At 42.7% G+C, this 21,025-nt stretch overlaps 1 protein-coding gene across 5 annotated transcripts in view; it reads right to left on the minus strand.

Annotated features, from left to right (window-relative positions):
• Positions 1 to 1,095: 1,095 nt before the first annotated feature.
• Positions 1,096 to 21,025, minus strand: part of RIN2 (Ras and Rab interactor 2) — a 112,524-nt gene continuing 92,594 nt past the window's right edge. For 4 of the 5 annotated variants that reach the window (XM_039531342.1, XM_039531341.1, XM_039531340.1 and 1 more), the window contains 5 exons: positions 13,368 to 13,673; positions 11,407 to 11,527; positions 11,200 to 11,354; positions 7,759 to 7,922; positions 1,096 to 2,983 (listed from right to left, as the gene is read on the minus strand). In XM_039531342.1, coding sequence (XP_039387276.1) covers positions 2,663 to 2,983; positions 7,759 to 7,922; positions 11,200 to 11,354; positions 11,407 to 11,527; positions 13,368 to 13,673 — 1,067 coding nt within the window. In that variant the 3' untranslated portion in view covers positions 1,096 to 2,662. The remainder of the gene's footprint in view (positions 2,984 to 7,758; positions 7,923 to 11,199; positions 11,355 to 11,406; positions 11,528 to 13,367; positions 13,674 to 21,025) is intronic. The other variant, XM_039531345.1, reaches the window with a different exon arrangement.

Here is a 21,025-nt window from a genome sequence, read left to right on the forward strand (position 1 = left end):
TTTTCTCCCTCCCTCCCATATCATAGATGTCAGCTAAATAAGAAAGGTAGAACTTCCTGTGGAGCCCGTGTCACTTCTGACTTAGCAAGAAATGGTTGAGCAAAGAAAGGTAGCAGCCTGTTTCACTAGACTTTTTTTTAATAAGTCACAGCCTCAGACAGGAGGATGGACTAGATATGGGGTTCTCAACCTTTTTCTTTCAGAGCCCCCCCCCCCCATGCTATAAAAACTCCACGGCCCACTTGTGCCACAACTGGTTTTCTGCATATAAAAGCCAGGGCCGGCATTAGGAGGCAGCAAGCAGGGCAGCTGCCTGGGGCCCCATGCCACAGGGCCCCTATGAAGCTAAGTTGCTCAGGCTTTGGTTTCAGCCCCAGGTGGCAGAGCTCAGGGCCCTGGGCATCAGCCCTATGCAGTGGGGCTTCGGCTTTCTGCCCTAGGCCACAGCAAGTCTAACACTGGCCCTGCTTGGAGGACCCCCTGAAACCTGCTCGTAGCCCCCCAGGGGGCTCCGGACCCCTGGTTGAGAACCACTGGACTAGATGACCTCTCGAGGTCCCTTCCAGCCCTACATTTCTAGGATTTAATCATGGAGAATGACTGACTGGTTCTAGTCCATGGCACCAAGAGAACTTCAGGTGTTACCTTCAATGTGCCTGGTCCTCAAAAGTCAGTGCAGGGCTAAGGCCTAACAAAATGTGCACTGAAATTTTATAAATAAGCACTGCTTCCCGTTTATGGAGGAAGACACTGACTGGATGGGGGAATCTAACTTTAGGTTCCTTCACATTGCTGCTGCCGTCTTGTACCATCCAACTCAATCATTTTCTTTCTTTGTATTAATTATTCCTAATTTCAATAAAAATGAAAGGCTGCTTTCATTTAATGAAGTCATTCAGCTTCTCCTCACAACTATATTTTATACAGACTAGCAAATACTTCCTGAGCCTTCTCTTACAGCAAACCATGTAGGCTGGGCTACCCACTGATACACTATATGTGATTTGTATCATAAAATTCTACTGATGAACAAAAATTCAAGATGTGGACTGTCTTCAAAATAATCACACAACACCAGTGGTTATAATACAGTATTACAATGTATTATGTGCAAAACTCATTGTTTATCATTTACAAAATGAAAAACACACAAACATGTGCCAAGGATTTCAGGTATGTGGCAAACCAAACATGAAAAAGGTACAGATCTTATATATACACATCCGTACAAGTCCAAGGTCTATGTTCTTGTGACCACTTGTCTTCAATTACACTGCTACGAGAATTTAGGGAGAAATCCTGGCCCTATTAAAGTCAGTGGTAAAACTGTCATTGACTTCAATGGGGGCCAGAATTTCAACCACAATATTCAGTATTTTGAACAGGTTTTATAGAACATAAACGTTTAATTTCATTGTATCTTTCTATGTTTAAGGCTTTGACTTTCAGGTGTCTTTACAGGTTCTCTCTTGTCTAAAGACAATCTCAGATTCATCAAAAGCTACAACAATCTTTGTTTCAGTCAAAAACATGTTTGAGGTTGCTAGTATCAATCTATATAAAATGGTTAGTGTTCTCATCCATTTTATTGGTGCTTTTAATCCTTTGCTAACACAACTACTATCTGGGAGAGTTATCCATCAGCATATCTACAGTACTTTAAACATACAATTGTTCCTTATCAATCTCCTTCACCCATTATTTGCAAGGCGCCTGAACCAGCAGACTAAAACATTTGATTCCTAAATTAGTTTCTCTACATTCTCTACTTCTTCTCTACACATCCATTTATTTCATGCCCCCCCACACGCTTGTATCTGCTTGTCTAAAACTGCTGTATATAAACAATAGTCTGGATAACAGTACGTCAGGTTCATTTAAAGGCATCTAAGTGGCCAGTGTCAACAATACAAATTGCTTACAGGAACACAATCTCAAAACAAAAGTTGCATAAAACCCTCCAGTAACGAGGAAGAGAAAAAACACAGACATTTAATGCAATACTCTAAAACCAGCAAGAGATTTATTTTTGTATATTAAATGTTAAAGTCACATGCATAATTATAGATACTTTATAGTTAAAAAAATATTTAAAAAACCCACCCTTACAGTTTACCTGCAACTGCTATAAAATTTCTATGAAATACATAAAAACATGGAGTCTTTCTGTAAAAAAAAAATTAGTTTTAGATAGAAAAGGATGCAACCATCCACATAATTGGGAATTAATTGATGCCCTGCATCGGACAGTTTTGTCACACTTATGCTGGTGAAATTGAAAGTGTACCCGCCAGTCCACCCAAAAGTTTGTCTAGACTACATGTTTAAATCAAGACAACATTTGGCTGAAGGGTCAGTATGAGAAACTTAATCTCAGTATGTTTACAGGGATAGACCTGCAGAGGGCCACAGTGTAACATACTTCAGAAGAATCTGTGTACCAAGAAACTCAGCCGAATGGGTTGTTCACTCAGACACTGTGGTAGCATATACTGCACAATTGGCCGTAAGTACTGTATGTACATTTTCTATAGGCAGTGCTAAAAGCTGCTGCTCGTGTTCTTACGAGGCATTTAATCTACAGACTGTTTTGCCTCCTAAAGAAGAAGACAGCCACCCAAGAGATGTTTTCAACAAGGAACACAAATAACAAGCATCTGTTCTATAAAGTGGAGTTGTCATCATTGTTCTGGAAAATGGCACCATAAGGATCACTGTTAATGCGCTTGTATACAAAGTGAAAAACCTGGGGTTGTGGCCGGCTGTGCAGCTCTGCCTTAATCTTCTGAGGGTAAGTATCTTCTGTTAGCTGCTGCCAGGTATCATCGATAAAAAGAAACAGGCTATAATCTTCTGGGCTGTCCACTTTAAATTTTTCAGCACAGAGCTGACACACATCTTCTGTGGTGATATAAGGTCTTACTAATAAGGTCTTTCCTGTACAGCCACTGTTAACCTCCTGAAATGCAACTCGAAGGTAGTTCTGTAAAGTGAGAAAACAGATAGAAACCAAAAGTTAAATTAAACACCTAAAAAGAAATACGAAACTGTTCTGCTCAGCACAGCAGACTGAAAGGTCAACAAGTGAGCAGCAAACCTCACCACACTAATTGTGAGAAATATCACACTACATTTCCAAGCTTCCAAAACTGATATCACTGCTGATGAACGATGTGATTTGTAATGTTGGGAAGCAATACACACACCGTGGGCAGTATGTCCAAAAGATGCTACTGTTGTGCTAGATTGCAGGATAGAGACTTTAGGAAAACACCAGAATTGGTTTAACAAATCAGATGAAATCTGAACTCTCAGCCTATTTTAAAATAAGTAACAGTTTTACTTTTAAGAGGCACAGAAAGATGGTACACGAAGACAATCCACTGTGCAATATTTGAATGCATCGATACAATTTCGAGGCAGAAATTAGATCTTTTTTCTCTTTGCAAAGTGACACCCTCTCCCCCAGGCATTACATATAAATACTAAATACTACAACATAAGAAGAAATAATATTACCTTTCTGCTTTCCAATAAGCATTAGAAAAGTAAAATATGGAAACTGAGAAATAACATCCACATTTTTAACCAAGAAAAAGTAAGTCTGCTACAGAGAGTTTCTACAGGAAAAATGTATCTGGGAGTGGAATTGGAGGAAAGGAAAAAGAAAGAAGAAGGGGCTATTATCGAGGAAGAAGAGGTTCGTATTGAGTGAGAACTGCAGATGGGACTTGTGTTTGTGTGCGACTAAATGGAATGAGTCATTAAAGGGGCCGACTCACATGCAAGTTGTGCATTTACAAAATGTAAATGCAAGCCATTAAAAGCTAAGACAACACTAACATCTGTATAATTTTTAAAACTTTCCATGGAAACCCTTTTCTTAATAATTAAATATTCCCCTGCGGGGTTTGTAGCCCAAACCTTTCAGCCTCATTGACAGTGCATGAGATGACTAGAGTGAACATGACTGTAAATAAAAGCAAAACTTCTCTATTTTCGTTATCCAATCAGAGTGAATGCAAAAAGTAAATAGCACAGATAGAGAAAAGTAAATTAGCTTTAATTTCTCCTTCGGTTCTTTTAATGATTTAATATGTTACTAACGTGAGTACAGAGAAGTTTTGAACATGCATGATTTGAACCCTGACAAGGTGCTTTAAGGAGAAGCTAAAACTTGGAAAAGTTCCCCCATAACTCACAACTATCAAGGTAATAATTTATCCATCATCAACTTAGGGGCTAGTTTGCTTTTCAACTCAGATGAGGGGTGTGTATACCCCAGAATGTGATTGAGCTAACAGGAACCATATTATGTGCATTCAGCCACCATGAATTACTAAAATAGAACACCACATAGTTAAAGGTTAATTTGAAGCAGGCTTTTAGATACAAGGTCAAAAACTAGCTGACAGCTTCTGCTAATCAGAATGGGAGGAGAGGACAAACAAGTCAACAGTTCAGACTGAAAACTTTGGTGGTTGGAAGACCCTGAGTCTGGGCTCCTCTGATATTAGACGTTTATTGAAAGTTAGGAAAAGTGATGATTTAGTAGGTGTCACTATGACCTATGTGTTTTGTAGAAGTTAGTTATAAAAGATTAGCTAATAGAGTGTACTTCGGAGCAATCCTCTGAAGCCTCTTGAAAGATGTTTTTCCAGACACCTCTTCTCCCTGGCGGGAGAGCAAATGGCCACTGCGAACCTGCTGTTAATTACTCACTACCATTCCAGATGTTAGGTAAATATTTGGGATGTTCTAAACCTATTGCTTATGTCTGTGTGCGCTTAAATCTAATAAACTGCAATGTTAGACAAGAGCACACTTACTTGCATTTAATTCTTGATCAGACAGAATTGCTGTGTTCCTACTGATTTCTTCCTGACACCGCCTAAAGTGAAATAGTTAAGTTACCACTGCTGGGGGTTCTGAAAACCCTGGGTAACAGAATCTTTCCAGTGTCCAAAGAGGAACTTTTTGATTAGTGACAAGACTGTTGCTGTGCAACTTAAAAATGATTGTGATGAAACTGGCATGTCTTCCCCCAGAAATAGCTGGAGCAAGAAAGTATGCAGCAATTCAAATCATCTGGGTTTGGCTTTGCACATCTGTCCATACAGGGAATATTTTATTTCAGGAACACAGGATATGTGAGAAAGGATCTGAAGAATTCTGGCATCTCTAGCAGCTAGCTGAGTGCATGAATTTTGCTAAGCGTAATCTGGCAGGGGTATAATCCTGATGATTCAAAATTCTGTTTTGGAAGAAGCACCCAGAAAGGGAAGCTGTGGTCTCTCTTACGCAGTACCAAATCTGTTCTCCAGGCATCCTCACTCAGCACAATTCCCAGTCATGTGACACACCCTGACTCTGAAATCTGAGTGCACAGGAAGGAGGAGTGGCACAGAGTATAGAATTTAGCCCACAGCAGAAGCATTCTGAGATGAAGTCCTCCATGGGAGATGTATTAAAATTAGGACATTTCTTTAACAAAGTTGCTACAAAAAGTTTGCAATAGTCTGGTAGATGGGGAGGGTAGACTCAGGTAGATTGAGATGTCATAAGTACAGGAAAATTGAGATATATTTATAAAATGGATCCCAGCGAGACGCGACTAGCTCTGTGCAGTGGTCATGGTTAACCACCAAAGTTAACCAATCCTCCTCCTAAAGAGAGACATTATGCAAGATTGCTCTTTTTCCCAACTCCCTCACGTTCAACCTCAATCTTTAATTCTTTGCAATGAAAACTGCCAGGCAGGCAGAGAGAACATCATAGCTGCCTTGAATGAAATAAGTTTTCACTATCCACTGACAGCCTCCTCTTATCCCCTCAGTCCTTGATTGTGCAATTTACTCTAGATAATCATAATTAACTAATATGGAAACTTTGGAGACTATGATGTGAACTGTAAATAACTGAAACCAAAGAGTTTTCTATGGATCCACCCTCCACCCACATATTTTAGTCCAGTAGTTGACCTATCTGAGTTGTGTAACTCTAGACTTGAAAAACTATCCTCCCTTAATACAGATGTTGTCCCCAGCTCACCCTTTCTTAGCTGTGTTAGGAGGAAGTAAAACACTTCCTTGTCACTGACAGCTGATAGGATTCTGAATACACCCAGAACACAGGTCTGTACAGACACTTTTCAGAGTAGAACCATACTTAGGTCTTTTGTAATGTTTAAACTTTGCACAAGGATTATGGTGCGTTTATGGCCTCTTATACTAGGTTCTCAATACTGCCAATGTCATTACTGCAGTCACTCTGTTAGCAAGATAGCCTAGAAATTCCAACTGTAATTACAATTTTTATCAATATTTTCAAAACCACTGTACTCAGCGGGAGCTAAGGGTTTGCAGTATTTCTGAGTCAAATTTTTTTAACAGACTAACTTTAGGCGCTCGTTTTTTAATTCTTGGCCTTTATTTTCAAATGCAAGAAACGTTCAGAGAGATGGAACTTTCAGACTTTGAGCAAAATTATTGAAGTTGGGCTTTTATATACAATTAGAAAAGCAAAGTAATGATTGTGTGTTAGTTTTAAAGGGATAGTCTCATCCTGGAGAGGAAGGTAGAAAGAAATACCACTTCAGTTTCTGAGTTTATAGGAACGCAAATAAATGGCTCACAAATTATAATATAATAAAAGTTCCATAGAACACAATTTTAGGCAGGAAATACCTAGTGAAGAGAGGGGATGGAAACAGCTTTTCTTATTAATGCTGATCTGAAAGGACAAGTTGTTACTGTCAAACATTCACAGGAAGTTGTAGGATGAGTATGTCCCAGGCAATAAGTGTGTCTACACAACTAAACAAATGATTTTAAAAGTCACCAAGTAAAAATCTAATTTCTCTGTCACAATCTAGCCAACTAATCTGAAGTAATTTGCAAGAACAGTTTGTCTAGACAGTACTTGGTTACACCACGATTTCTGTGAATGACTCTCAGTCCTGCTCTAAAGGGGTGACACAATCCTAATGCTAATATCAGTAATTTTTTAGTGGAATCTACAGCCCTACACTTAAAGAATAGCAAGGAAAGGCAGAAAGACTACTAAATGTCTGCAATTCAGCTCACTGAAGCCCAACTTAGGCTTCTCAGAAATACAGTAAGCCAGATCCTCAGCTGCTGTAAATTGGATTGGCTCCATTATCTTCAACAGAACTATGCTAAACTACACAAGCTATGGGGATGCACCTGTGCTTGGTTTATAACAGTAGTGAAGCAAATAGAGAAGTGAAACCAAATGAAGATGCAGCAGGTTAGCACACTTGTCAGCCTTTATACTCGTACAAAGGGAAGGGAAAAATTAAGTTCCTTCAGTTAATATGTTTTCTCCAAGCCATCCGGTAATTCAACTCTACAGTACGATGCAAGGACTGTCAAAGAAACTGAGTGAGACATTTTGGGTCAGGTTCTGGAGTGAAAACTAACAACATCTCTCTAGCTGGGGATTCTCCCAGCATAGGATTGTCTCCACTAGGCATACAGCTCATGTAACTGGCTCCCTTATACTAGGGAATATGGTGGGGAATGACAGAGGAGGTGGCCTGAAGGGCTACTGCCAGCTGCTGTAGTTTAGAGCAACCTCCAGGCTGCTCTAAGCTGTGCTACGGCCAAGGCAGAGCTGGACAAGAATCAGGGAGCCATAACCATTTTCCTCATGGCCAAACTAACTGTTGCACCAAAGAGATCATAGCCACAATGGAGAATCTGGCCCTTTATTTCTCTCACAAGCCATATGCAGTACCTGAAAATCATCAACTGAAGGAATTGTTCTGTTAGTTGTCCTCCTCTTATGCCACTGCCGAAGGGTATCTCTGGCTTCTGAACTCAGCAATCGGGCTGCTTGTTCTTCCTGGAAATTCTTGATCAAAGAAAGTGCTCCATACGCGCTTGTCAGGTAATAGCCTCCTGTGAAGGAGTGCAAGAAAAGAGATTTTCAAAATGTTCGGGAACATGAAATTAGCCCTGCTGATATAGCAGGGGAAAAACTATAATCAGAGTACCCATAAAATTCTCTATACTGTTTCCAAAGTAGTCATATTCCGGCTAAAGAAAAAACCAAAAACACAGTGGGCCTGTTACCTTACATGAACATTCTTAACAATGTAACCGGACAACACTTTTACTAACACTAGTGGAAAATACAAATTCATCTGTTGAAATCAGTCCATCCATCCATGTAGTTTGCAGTAATGGATTTGGTTAATGTGTTGGCTGATTAGAATTGCTCTGTATCAGGTGTGGTCAAACCATGGCTTGTGAGATACATGTAACTCTTTTACAGTTAAAGTCCAGCTCCCTACATCCCTCCCCACCCCCCTTATCCACCTACCAGACTGGGGTGGGGGAGGGGGGATGTTGGGACCTCTCCCTTGCAGCACAGTGGTGGGGTCAGGGCCGGCTCTGGCTTTTTTGCTGCCCCAAGCAATAAATAAATAAATAAAAATGCGAGGGGAGGGGGCGGCAAAGCAAAAAAAAAAAACCCTGCAGGGCAGCCGGAGCCAGGGTGCAGGGGGACTCCCTGTGCTGCAGACGTGCTGCAGAGTGCGCGCCCGGTCTAGCAGGGGGAGGGGGAGGGAGAGAAGGGGAGCGGACAGGGCTTCAGCGGGGCGTCGCCTCACAGCCCCTCCTGCCGCACCTGCCGGGAGGGCTCTGCACCACTCCGGTCGGCTGGAAAGGAAGGACACGGGCTGCCCTACTGAGTTTGCTGCAGGGCGCTCCCCTCCTCTGCGCTGCTGCCCTCTACAGGGCAGCCAGAGAGGCGAACCAAAAAGAAAAAGGAAAAAAAAGGGCGGCCAGAATGCCACCCCTTGGAATCTGGCGCCCCAAGCACAAGCTTGCTCGGCTGGTGCCTGGAACCGGCCCTGGGTGGGGTAGGGGCTTCTGCCCAGCGGGGGGGGGGGGGGGGAGAGGAGGGTCCTCGGGGCTTCAGCCGGAACAGGGCTGGAGCCCCAAGCCCCGGCAGGCGTGCCCCAGTTCTCAAACTTCTGAATATTGTTGTATGTGGCTCAGAGGGTCAGTAAGTTCCCTCCCCCCCCCCGCCCCGCTCTGTACCTGTGTTTCTCAGTTTTATAGACACTGCGCGTTATGAAGTGATAGGACATTTATAACACTAGGCACAGCAGTACTGTGCATAATTACTTAAAATGTGCTTTCTTTAAAAACAAACAAAAAAAGACACCTAAGCAATGCTCCTTTATTTCTGAGCATTTGCACTATGCTCTTTGAAGTTGGATATTATTTTCCCTTAATTAATTTGAACACCCCATTTTCAAATAGTGTTTTTATTTCCCTCCTGAATTTTGGGTAGAAGTAAAATTAACAGGCTGTTTTTTAAAACAAAAATCTTCAGTTTACAGTACACAAATCTTATGTCAAATTATTGCAATTGCTCTCAAGCAACAGCTGAGAATTCAATTTGTTGCACCCAGGAAATATTCCAGAGAGTCTGCTACAATTTGGAGGCTGAGACACAATCCAGTCTGAACCTTGGCCCTAGTTTGTTTGTGTTTTTTTAAAAGGAATCTCCCATGGCCTCTTTATCTCCTTCAGCATCCCCTTGTGTCAGTCTAGCTCAGGAGGTGGTCTCTAGTAAAAAGCTCTCTTGCTACTTCATCTTTATTAGGGATTTAAATTAAGCCAAGACAGAATTACAGCCGAAAATGCAAGCCCCAAAGCAGTAAAAGTCCCAGAGTGAAGTCAATGGTAACACTGACTGAGCTCTCTGCAAATAGCGGACACAGGGCACCCCATTTTTTTTTAAACAAGCCAGTCAAATGGGAGATTTCCACTGAGCTAAAGCTATAGCCATCCAGTGCCATTTAAAGATTACCAACATGCCGGCGGCAGTAGTTTCAGGATTATAGTTTTTTTTTTTTTTTTTGGGGGGGGGGGGGGGTTAAGCCTTTTATTGTGTAAACTGTATTGAGGGACATTAGTTCTCCTTCTCCTGCACGGTCTTGGTTAGCATCCTCTTGGCTTTTAGTCTCCAAACAAGATTTATACATAAAACATGTGACATAACCACTAACCCCACCAGCCAAACTGGACAGTACATTCCCAAATCACTAGACAGTTCTTCCTACACATAATCAGAACATCTGGTGTTAAAGACAAGAGCCAATCAACTGTGGACTTCTCCTTTTATTGAACTAAAACCAAAACTTCCTGTTAGTTCAGCAGATGTTTCTGTGTTTTAAGCATATTAATGTTCTTCAGCTTCATACATCAAATGTTTTCCATTATGAAATTTCTGAACAATGTGCTGGAGGAGCTCTATACTCCAACGCAGGGAACAGACAACTGTGGGATCGGAAGAGACCTGACATAATCCTCTCAAACATGCCAATTTCCAATGGGATACAGCAGTTTTGTTCAGTCTAATGAGAGCAGGAAGTTGAATTTTCTTGATGGCAAAAATATGTAAATTTAGACTCAAAAGTGACCTTGACCACAGGAGTTAAGAACTATCTTCCTAGCTATAGATAGTGATGGGCAGTTTGCAGGAGCACCTTGTTAAATATCACCATGAAACTGGAGAGGGCTGGGGTGATTTTCCTGCCTCTGATGGCATTTAGCCCTCTCTGTCATCCCAGCCACAGATAACTTGTTCCACAGGGCTCAAAAAAAAAAAAAAAAAACACTTCCCAAGAAGCAAATATTTTGCCTTTGGAATGGGCCAGAGTGTATCACATGAGAGGTATTCTCAAAGTATTTCCCAGGAGAGAATCCCCCAGGCATTCACCCCAGCCCCCGTTCCAAATTACATGTGAATTGAAAGCTGCTGCACTATAAATAGACTCAGAATATTTTTCAGGACTTGAAGTATAAAACACATCCAGCATGTGCACATAATATAAGCTTGTTTGCTAAGTCATGCCACGTCCCTCCTGGGTTATTGAAATCCTAGTCACGGAAATGGGAACCCACACAAACAGATTCCCCTGTCCCTCACCTCTACACGCTGCAACCCCATGCACCTCAGGGACTCAGGGTATATCACAGCCTAACAAGGACAGTTTTGGGAGCCTCTCATTAACCTACTGGCAGCACACCATTAGCTCTGGGGCTCCTTTAAATACTTTTGGTTAACATTACGTTATGAGGGAACTCCCCTCCCCACCTCCACCCCCCCCTCCCTGCAGACTTCCAACTGGTTTTAATAAAAACAAAAACAAACATTTACCTTCTCCATGTAGTAAAGACGGATCCAACAGTTCCATCATGTATTCAATTTCAGTATCAAGCTCCAGCATGTCACACTGGGCCACTACATAGGTCAGCACTGGCAAGAAGTCATCCGCTCCATACATCCTCCCTGGAGGAAAAGGAGCACAGACACTGATACACTGGCCAAACCCTTTTGCTGTTGACGTATCTTAGATTGACTTACTTTGTGTCCTTGCGGTGCAGGATCGGCGGCCGCCGCTCCCCCGTTGACTCCGTTTCTGCCTCTCGCCCTGGTGGAGTTCCGGAGTCGACGGGAAGCGCGTTTGGGGATCGGTGTATCGCATCTAGATGAGACGCGATACATCGATCCCCGATAGATCGATCACTACCCACCGATCCGGCGGGTAGTGTAGAAATACCCTTGGTTACACCAGCTAAATGGCCCCCTAGAGACTCCTCTGCTGGCTGGATATACAGCAGAGATTCTTAAGCAGCTCCTAACCCCTGAAAAAGCCCTCCCGCCCCACCCCTCATGATTTATATTACAGTAACACTTAGGAGCAACAATGTGCTTGCTAGCAATAGAGCACAACTCAGGAACATTCACCTGCTCCCAGCCCCACCACTTCAGTGCAGTAACTTACTGAAATGGCCTTCTTAGTTAGTAAATATTTTTATTATCCATTCGAGAAACACTTCACCCAACACTGTAATGTAAGAGCCATTTAAATACCATGAAGTAACAACCTGCAGCAGTTTAGGGCCAGGAAGTAAACACTACTATATCAGACTGAAACCGCAAGAGGAATTCAGACAGGCAGAATATAACCTGGGCAGGATACCGGACCTAACTCGTGCAGAAGTGCCATCCATAGGAAGGAAAATGGCACCTCCAAGAGCACTGGGCCTCCAGCACCATCCTGGAGTAGGGTGATCAGATGTTCCAATTTTATAGGGACAGTCCCAATTTTGGGGTCTTTTTCTTAAATAGGCTTCTATTATCCCCCACCCCCTGTCCCAATTTTTCACACTTGTTGTCTGGTCACCCTATCCTGGAGTCCAGATTCAGTGTCTCCTTAGAGGGGAAAAATGCACCTACCAACATCACTTCCTGCAACATCTTGTATTTGCCTTGGGAACTCTCCCAACACAAGCTTCACCCAGCTTCGCTTGTGACACCCGATAAGGCCACAGCCTGAGAACAGGGTGACACCCCTGCATTCTCACCATCTAGCAGAACGTTTTAGCTGCACGCCTCCTGTTGACTCTGCACAAGTATTTAAAAAATGCCTCTTATCGGTATGGAACTCCATTTCATTATCTAGCTCTCAAGGTTCCTGGTTGTATTTTAGATACTTGTTGCAGTGTAGAAGTGGTAATGTTATTTTTGATCTAAAACGTAAAAGATCGTGCTCAGAGTAGAACATACACAGGCACTCCTAGCCAGAAGTATAGGCTTTGTTTGCCACCTTCCAGTTACAAAGTATTTTTCAGACTGTAGTACTGTATCTTGTTAGACTCCACTACTGAAATTCAGAATGCGTTTAACTGCATCTACTATGGTTTCCAGAAAGCATTCAGGCTTAGGCTATGTCTACACGTGCAGTGCTGAAGATGCTCTATGCTGATGGGAGGGAGCTCTCCTGTTGGCATAAAAAACCCACCTCAGTGAGTGGCAGAAGGTATGTCGGCAGGAGAAGCTCTTCCACCGGTATAGCCCTGTGCACAAGAGCGCTTATGCCAGTGTAACTTGTGTTGCTCACGGCCGTGACTTACTCACACCTATGAGTAACGTAAATTTTGCCAATATAAGCTGTAATATAGATACCGCCTAAGAATATCAAATTCAGGCTCCAAAGGATAGCTATGGAAAGCCGTGCTCATAGCTTCAATACTTCAATAACTTCAAACGCTAGTAGTTAACCAGAGCTGTTCTTCCAAGGGCTGCTCCTGCAGTTCATAAATCTGCGTATCTTAACTGATCCGCTGCCAGGAGCGGCACAGCACTCTAGAAAGAAACTGAGTAGCAGAGTCTATCAGAGACTCTGAGGAACAGAGAGGCAGATGACAAGAGATCAAAGCTAAGGAAAGAAAGCGGAACTCCAATCAGCAGGGAGACAAAGGATTTACTCCCCGCTCCTAACTGTTTCAAGGCAGGGAGATCTAACCTGAAGAGAGAATTACCTGAGTTATTCTCCATGACAGTGTAAATCAGTTTGCACACTCTCAGCAGCAACATGACTTTCTTTTCAGGTGAATACATTTTCTGCATGCTCATGAACTTGACTTTAATCTTTTCAACGTCCACAAAGTCCGGTGTTGGGACATATACACCCAGTTCCTGAGGATTCCTCTGCCGCACTAGCTGCAGGTTTTCTTTCAACTGTTTCCAAGAGCCATCCACAGTATGGAATTCTTTCAGCATTGCTTCAATGTGGCCTTTCAAGGGCTTCAGGATACACTTGTGCATGGCCTTCTCCAGCACAACATCTGCAAAGTGAAACACACATTCATTTGATTTCAGCATCTAGAGTAGAATCAGTATTAACGTATCCACTCCCAAAGGAGAAAGTAGAGTAGACGCCATTCACTAAGGTCTATATACTAATGCAGCCGAGTTTCCAGATGTTTGCTAAGAAGGAATTAAAAGGCAAATCAGAATCTGTATTTCATTTGAATTCACAGTAGTCTGGCAAATATGAAAAACAAAATAAAAACAGACTATTCAGCTGTATGGAACATAGTGGCTCTAGTTCACAGGAGTTCATACAAACCTATCCTCTTGGATTTGATGGACAAGGATCTAGGGACTCTGAGTTTTGCTTTGAGTTTCAGTTTCAAACAAATCCCAACTCAATACAGTTCAGTCAAAACCCATAACTTTTCTCTGGTTTGGGGTTGAAACGATCCAGTTTTGCATAGTTTCCATCAGAAGCCATAAATCAATCCAGATTTGCTAAAACTTAGCCCAGCTTTGCCAAAAGTTTTACGAACTTTGGCCTGGTTATAGGTTTTTCAACTGAAATGAAACTCAAGCTGTTTTTGTCCAGTTCAGATTTCATTATGGAAGTTATGCACAACTCTGTCATCAACCCTAATGGTCTTTGTTTAGCTATGGGGCGCACATGATATAGCAACCACTTGGCTTTTTATTCCTGCTCCTCCTAGGTTTAACAACAGAGTCTCTGATTTTTTCAGTGTGGACCCCATCTTTGTGGATCACCTCCTTCCCAAATCATGGGTACACAGGTCTCCTCTTCTACTCTTGCAGTCATGCAGACCACATCACCTCTCCTTCACAACTATCTAGCATCCTTACGGCAATGACAACAGTAGTTCATATGGAAAATCAACTTAGGAAAGTATATGGTCACTACATGATTAATTGTACTGCAGTAGCTCTTAAAGGCTTCAATCAGGACTCAGGCCCTATTATGCTGGGCACTGTACCAACACACAGAAAGAATCTATACCCTGCAGAGCTTTCAATCTCAAACCTCTCTCCCAATGCTTCCTCCCCCCGTTTCTCCACCACGACACCCCCCACCCCCGATCTCCTCTTTCCCTGCACATACTTTCCAAAATACCAACTCCTTTTTCTCCCACAGGCAGCTCCAGTCCTATAGGCAACTCTTGCCTCCTCTAGCATGCTCCAGTCCTGCTGGTGGCTCCGATCTCCTGTTTCCACTCCTCCTCTTAGGTAGAAGCCCCTCATGGAGGTAGGTAAGCTGGCTCCGACTCATTTCCAGCTGCTTTTATAGGCATTCAGGCGCTTGGCAATAGAGCCTGTAAAAGCAACTGGAAGCAAGTACCATGTAACCTGCCAGCTGTCCACAGATCAGACACCACTGATGATCCGTCCAGGTCAAAGTATACACGATACAACATGAAGGGTGGATTCAGCTAACCCATAAGTCTCCATTATGCCATAGCTGCCAATTGTGACCAGATGTGACATTTCAGATGAGTTGTATCTTATCTACAGCATTAGGGAGTGATCCAGGCAATACTCTCCTGACCCATCCATTGAGATCCACTGTCCACCCAGCCAGAAGAAGAGCATAAAAGAATACTAGGAAGGAACAGAGGTGTAAATGGTGGATTCCAGAATAGAGTGAGAATCTTTAGACCCCATTTGGACTAACATTCACTCAAGATCAGGTTTGATGAGAAAATACTTACATTCATACTTGGTGGAAGAGAGATTTTTTCCCATCCAGGAAATACACACCCTCATCCTCAATGTAAATGAACTAGGATAATCCTATTTCAGTATGCTACATACTATTCCTTGCTAAAATCATTAGTGCCAGCTTTTTTATTTATTTATGTATTTATTGGCAGTTTACCTTTTTTTTTTTTTAAACTTTACTGACTTTAAATATCAAAAGCTCTGTGTAACTGATGTGCTTATAAGTGGAACACTTCTGTAGCTAGCATTTCATCTGCTGGAATTTGTTGAAGTCAAATTCAAAGGCTATTTTTTAAGTGCTGCCAAACATTACATTTAAGGCCTTAACTTTCCATTCACTGTGAATCAAAACTCCCATTGACTGACTTCAACTGGAGTTACTTACATAGAGAGCTAGCAGGATCTGACCCTTAACAGAGACCACAATCTAAACAAATCATGTCAAAAATCATACGAAGGCCATTGGAATGTAAGAGATACATCTTAGATTCCCTACATCTCCTGGTTCTAATGGCAGTGGGATGTCTGTGATAACTGTCTTTATCCGACGTATGCATCTAAGGGAGCATCTAGACTAGGGTCTGAGGACAGAAGTCTTGCTGATGTCTTGGATCAATCACTACCTCCTGTAGTGTGAAGCTGGCGCACTTGTTTCTGATTGGGGCAAGGCACCTGTTTTGTTGGCTAGTCTTCAGAGGCTAACAGAACCTAAGCAGTCTCAAAGGGCTGAGAGGGAGAATGCTGCCAGCAGACTCACTCTACCAATAAGTTGTGAGGACAAAAGATTATGATGAAGCTCTAACCTTTGTGTGGGTGGTACCCTCTTCCCGGACTTCAATCCCATGGGTCACCCTGCTTTATGGATAAACAATGCGTAAGGTTAAGATTCTGTCCTGAGTATTTTTAGTCAAAGTCAGGGACAGGTAGCAGGCAATAAACAAAAACTCATGGAAGCCCGTAACCTGCCCCTGATTATTACTAAAAATAACTGCATGGAGGGAGGACAAAGGGGCTTGCAGCTGTCCCAACCTCAGCTGCTGCTCCGTCGGGCCCAGGGCTGGCCACTCGTCAGCTGTTCAGGGGCCCTGACGCTGGCCACCCATCAGCTATTCTAGTGACATACACACATCCTGGCCACTGCTCCAGCAGCCCTGGGGCTGGTCACTGGCCAGCTGCTCCGGGGGCCACTGCTCTGGTGGGCCTGGGGCTGGCTGCCGGTAGGCTGCTTGGCAGCCCCGGGGTTGACCACTGGTCAAGCTGTTCAGGCTTGACAGTACTACAGATCGCAAGCTCTCACACAACCACTAGCCAGCTGCCCGTGGATGAGACAGCTCCTCTGCAAAGCAGTCAGTACAATCTTGCCATAAGGCAGGCAGCATAGCAGCACGAGCAGCAGCATGGTCTTCTAGTGCAGAAATTCCCAAACTGTGATTCACAGAATACTGGCTGGTGATTCATGAATGTTAAGAGTACTTGGTCTCATCCTTTCTGCAAAGAGCGAAATGTTTAATACAAGTCTGTTCCTAATGGCTTCTGTTACATTACTCTGATCAAGCAAATCAGAGTATCTGGGGGACATTCATTGGGGGGGGGGGCAAGGGGTAGGGTGAGGGTGTTAATCCTTCCATACAGCTCAGTTACTCAGAATCATAGAACTGGAAGGGATCTCGAGACGTCATCTAGCCCAGTCCCCTGCACTTAAGGCAGGACTAAGTATTATCTAGACCATCCCTGACAGGTGTTTATCCAACCTGCTCTTAAAAATCCCCAATGATGGAGATTCCACAACCTCCCTAAGCAATTTATTCCAGTGTTTAACCACTCTGACAGTTAGGAAGTTTTTCCTAATGTCCAACCTAAACCTCCCTTGCTGCAATTTAAGCCCATTGCTTCTTGTCCTATCCTCTGAGGTTAAGAAGAACAATTTTTCTACCTCTTCCTTGTAACAAACTTTTATGTACTTAAAAATTGTTATGTTCCCTCTCAGTCTTCTCTTCTCCAGACTAAACAAACCCAAGTTTTCCAATCTTCCCTCACAGGTCATGTTTTCTAGACCTTCAATCGTTTTTGTTGCTCTTCTCTGGACTTTCTCCAATTTGTCCACATCTTTCCTGAAACGTGGCACCCAGAACTGGTCCCAATACTCCAGTTTAGGCCTAATCAGTGCGGAGTAGAGCAGAAGAATTACTTCTCGTGTCTTGCTTACAACCCTCCTGCTAATAGATCCCAGAATGATGTTTGGGTTTTTTTGCAACAGCGTTACACTGTTGACTCATATTTAGCTTGCAATCCACTATGACGTCCAGATCCCTTTCCGCAGTACTCCTTCCTAGGCAGTCATTTCCCATTTTGTATGTGTGCAACTGATTGTCCCTTCCTATGTAGAGTACTTTGCATTTGTCCTTATTGAATTTCATCCTATTTACTTCAGACCATTTCTCCAATTTATCCAGATCATTTTGAATTTTAATCCTATCTTCCAAAGCACTTGCAACCCCTCCCAGCTTAGTATCGTCCGCAAACTTTGTAAGTGTACTCTCTATGACATTATCTAAATCACTGATGAATATGTTGAACAGAACCGGACCCAGAACCGATCCCTGTGGGATCCCACTTGTTATGCCCTTCCAGCATGCCTGTGAACCACTGATAACTACCCTCTGGGCACAATTTTCCAACCAGTTATGCATCCACCTTATAGTAGCTCCATCTAGGTTGTATTTCCCTAGTTTGTTTACGAGAAGGTCATGCAAGACAGTATCAAAAGCTTTACTAGAGTCAAGATATACCACATCTACCGCTTCCCTCCTATCCGAAAGGCTTGTTACCCTGTCAATGAAAGCTATCAGGTTGGTTTGAAATGATTTGTTCTTGACAAATCCATGCTGACTGTGATTTATCACATTATCTTCTAGGTGTTTGCAAACTGGTTGCTTAATTATTTGCTGCATTATCTTTCTAGGTACAGAAGTGAAGCTGGCTGGTCTGTAATTCCCCGGGTTGTCCTTATTTCCATTTTTATAGATGGGCACTAGATTTAACCTTTTCCAGTCTTCTGGAATGTCTCCCGTCTTCCATGACTTTTCAGAGATAATTGCTAATGGCACAGATATCTCCTCAGTCAGCTCCTTGAGTATTCTAGGATGCATTTCATCAGGCCCACTTCATGACACATAATAAGAAAGATGAACATTAAATAAAGGAAGACCACATTTTAAGAAAGAAAATGTATACACTGTTCAAAGACACACTAATCACGCCTAGACTTGACTAGACAAATTGAGGCTAATGGCCCTTTTTAATATAGTGGTTTTGCGCAGAGATAATCAATGACAAAGGAAGTCATTTACTTCCTTACTGCCAAAGAGAATATAACTGACAACACGACTACACTGGCATTTGGTTTATTTCCCATTGGTTAATTATTGTAAACAGCTGCTTCTCTTTTAATCTCATAGTCTCTATTGCAAAAATCCTTCTTCCTCCCTCCCAAACTATCAGAATACACTAAGAACAGAAGAACATTCAGTTAAATTAAAATAGCAAATTCAAAACTGATAAAAGGAAATATCTCTTCACACAACGTGAAGTTAGACTGTGGAACTCATTACCACGGGAAGTTGTTGGAGCCCAAGAATTTAGCTAGATTCAAAAAGGAATTGGACCTCTATACGGATAAACAAGAATATCCAGAGTGATCACAATGAATTACAAAAACTTGGAAAAGCGACTAAACCTCATGCTTCATGTCATAAGGCAATTTCCAGCTATTAGAGATCAGGCTGAGGCCTAATGTGGGTGTGCCTACTGTAGGGTTCTTACACCTTTCTCTGAAGCACCTGGTGCCAGCCAGTGTCAGAGACAGAATACTGTGTTAGATGGCCCTCAGTCTGGCGATTACTATCTTCCTAATGGGCTGCACTGGTGACAAGTGGAAATCTGGGAACTGAAAATATGGCATTTCATGAATATTTGGTAGAATATATTGCACAGACAGTCTTAGTTGCCTGTGTTTTTCTGAGGTATTGAGGGTGGCATTTTTTAAAGCACTCAGCATTGGCCTCACTCAACTCCCACTGGAATCAGTGATATAACACCGAATGATTTAAACAAGAGCACAGTTTGGCCAGTGCTGAGCACTCTTGAAAATTCTACCAAGAGTGTTCAGGGGATATTACAGATGCTCCCCGACTTATGCAAACATTCCATTCTGGTATGCCTTGCGTAAGTCAGAAACACATACCCAACAATTACACGAAAAAAACAACCACCCTCCCATTTCTAGCTTACGGAACTTTTTCCGTAAGTGTGGATTTGCACAAGTCGGGTTGCGTAACCTGGGAAGCGTCTGTATAAAAAAATACATATACTTCACATTTGTAAGTGCTTATGTGATGGCCACCATCTTGGCCGAAGCACTGGAGATCAAACCAGGAACTTCCAGAACTAAAAGCATGAGCTGCTACAGCTTGAGCTTAAGTCCCAAGCCCCCCCTAGCCAGGGGCTGTAACAACTCATCTCCTCAGTGGATCAGCACAAAGGGGGACCTGTCACACACACTCACTGAGGGCTTCCATGTACATAATTTTAAATTAAGTCTTGTTAAGCCTTCTTTACTCCATATTTACTATTAGTCACTAGCCACAAAATGGGAACTGGAAGTGCTTTGATAAATGCAATGAAAGGCTAGCAAGTTTCGCTGTGGCTTGTGGAAATACATCTGTATCCTGTGCTGACATGCTGTTGTGTAACTCTGCAAAGGAACAACAAAGGACAAGTTTAAATCTGGGATGTTTGATACACTGGTCATAGCAAGTGTCTTTGCAAGTCCTCCCTGCACTGAGAATACCATGGTCTTCCACCTTCCCCCTCTTCTCCAAGGTCCCAATTTTAAAACTTCACTGCACCCAGCTTCCAACTATAGCTCCTCCACTGAGATTATCTTCCCCCCCGCTTCCCCTTCAGCCTCCATGCTCACACACATGCCACGTTTCCCTCTATTAGGACCGCATGCACTGTTCTGTTCCCCACTTTGGTAATTTAAGACGGACAGTGTTGAGGGGAGATGTGCCCAGTCTGGGCACTATCACAACAAGATGCAGCCTGTGGGAACAGAATTTCTTGGAAGGCTGAAAGCAAAAAGATCACCTAGGTACAGCAGCGATGGAAATGCGGGGGACCTGATTGATACACATTATACTGGGTTAGCCGAATTTGGGTTTTTCTCAATACTCTGCATACATCAGCAGGTTGGTACTACACCACACGGAGCTACAAAAGAGATACAGTTTAGTTTGGAAAGCTTATGCCTCCTATGCTTGGTGGACTTCCTGGCATTTCTATAGTGCCTTTCATCAGAGTATGTTAAAGCTTCTGCAGACATTAAACTAGATTGCACAGTTTGCCTGTGAGGTAGGTATATCTCATTACACTCTTCTTACAGAAAGAAGAAACTGAAGGACAGGGAATTAAATGATTGCTCAAAGTCACACAGCAAGTCAGAGGCACAGTCAGGAAAAGAAACCAGAAGTCACGTCTCTCAGTTCTGGTCTCTCACCACAGGATAACATTGATTCCCATTTCTCAACTGTGGAACTGTCTGTGACAAAGGATGTCCTGAATGAAGGGACTGGCCAATTCCACACTGATA

Source organism: Mauremys reevesii, linkage group 3, assembly GCF_016161935.1.
Source record: "Mauremys reevesii isolate NIE-2019 linkage group 3, ASM1616193v1, whole genome shotgun sequence".
NCBI classification, from domain to species: Eukaryota; Metazoa; Chordata; order Testudines; family Geoemydidae; genus Mauremys; species Mauremys reevesii.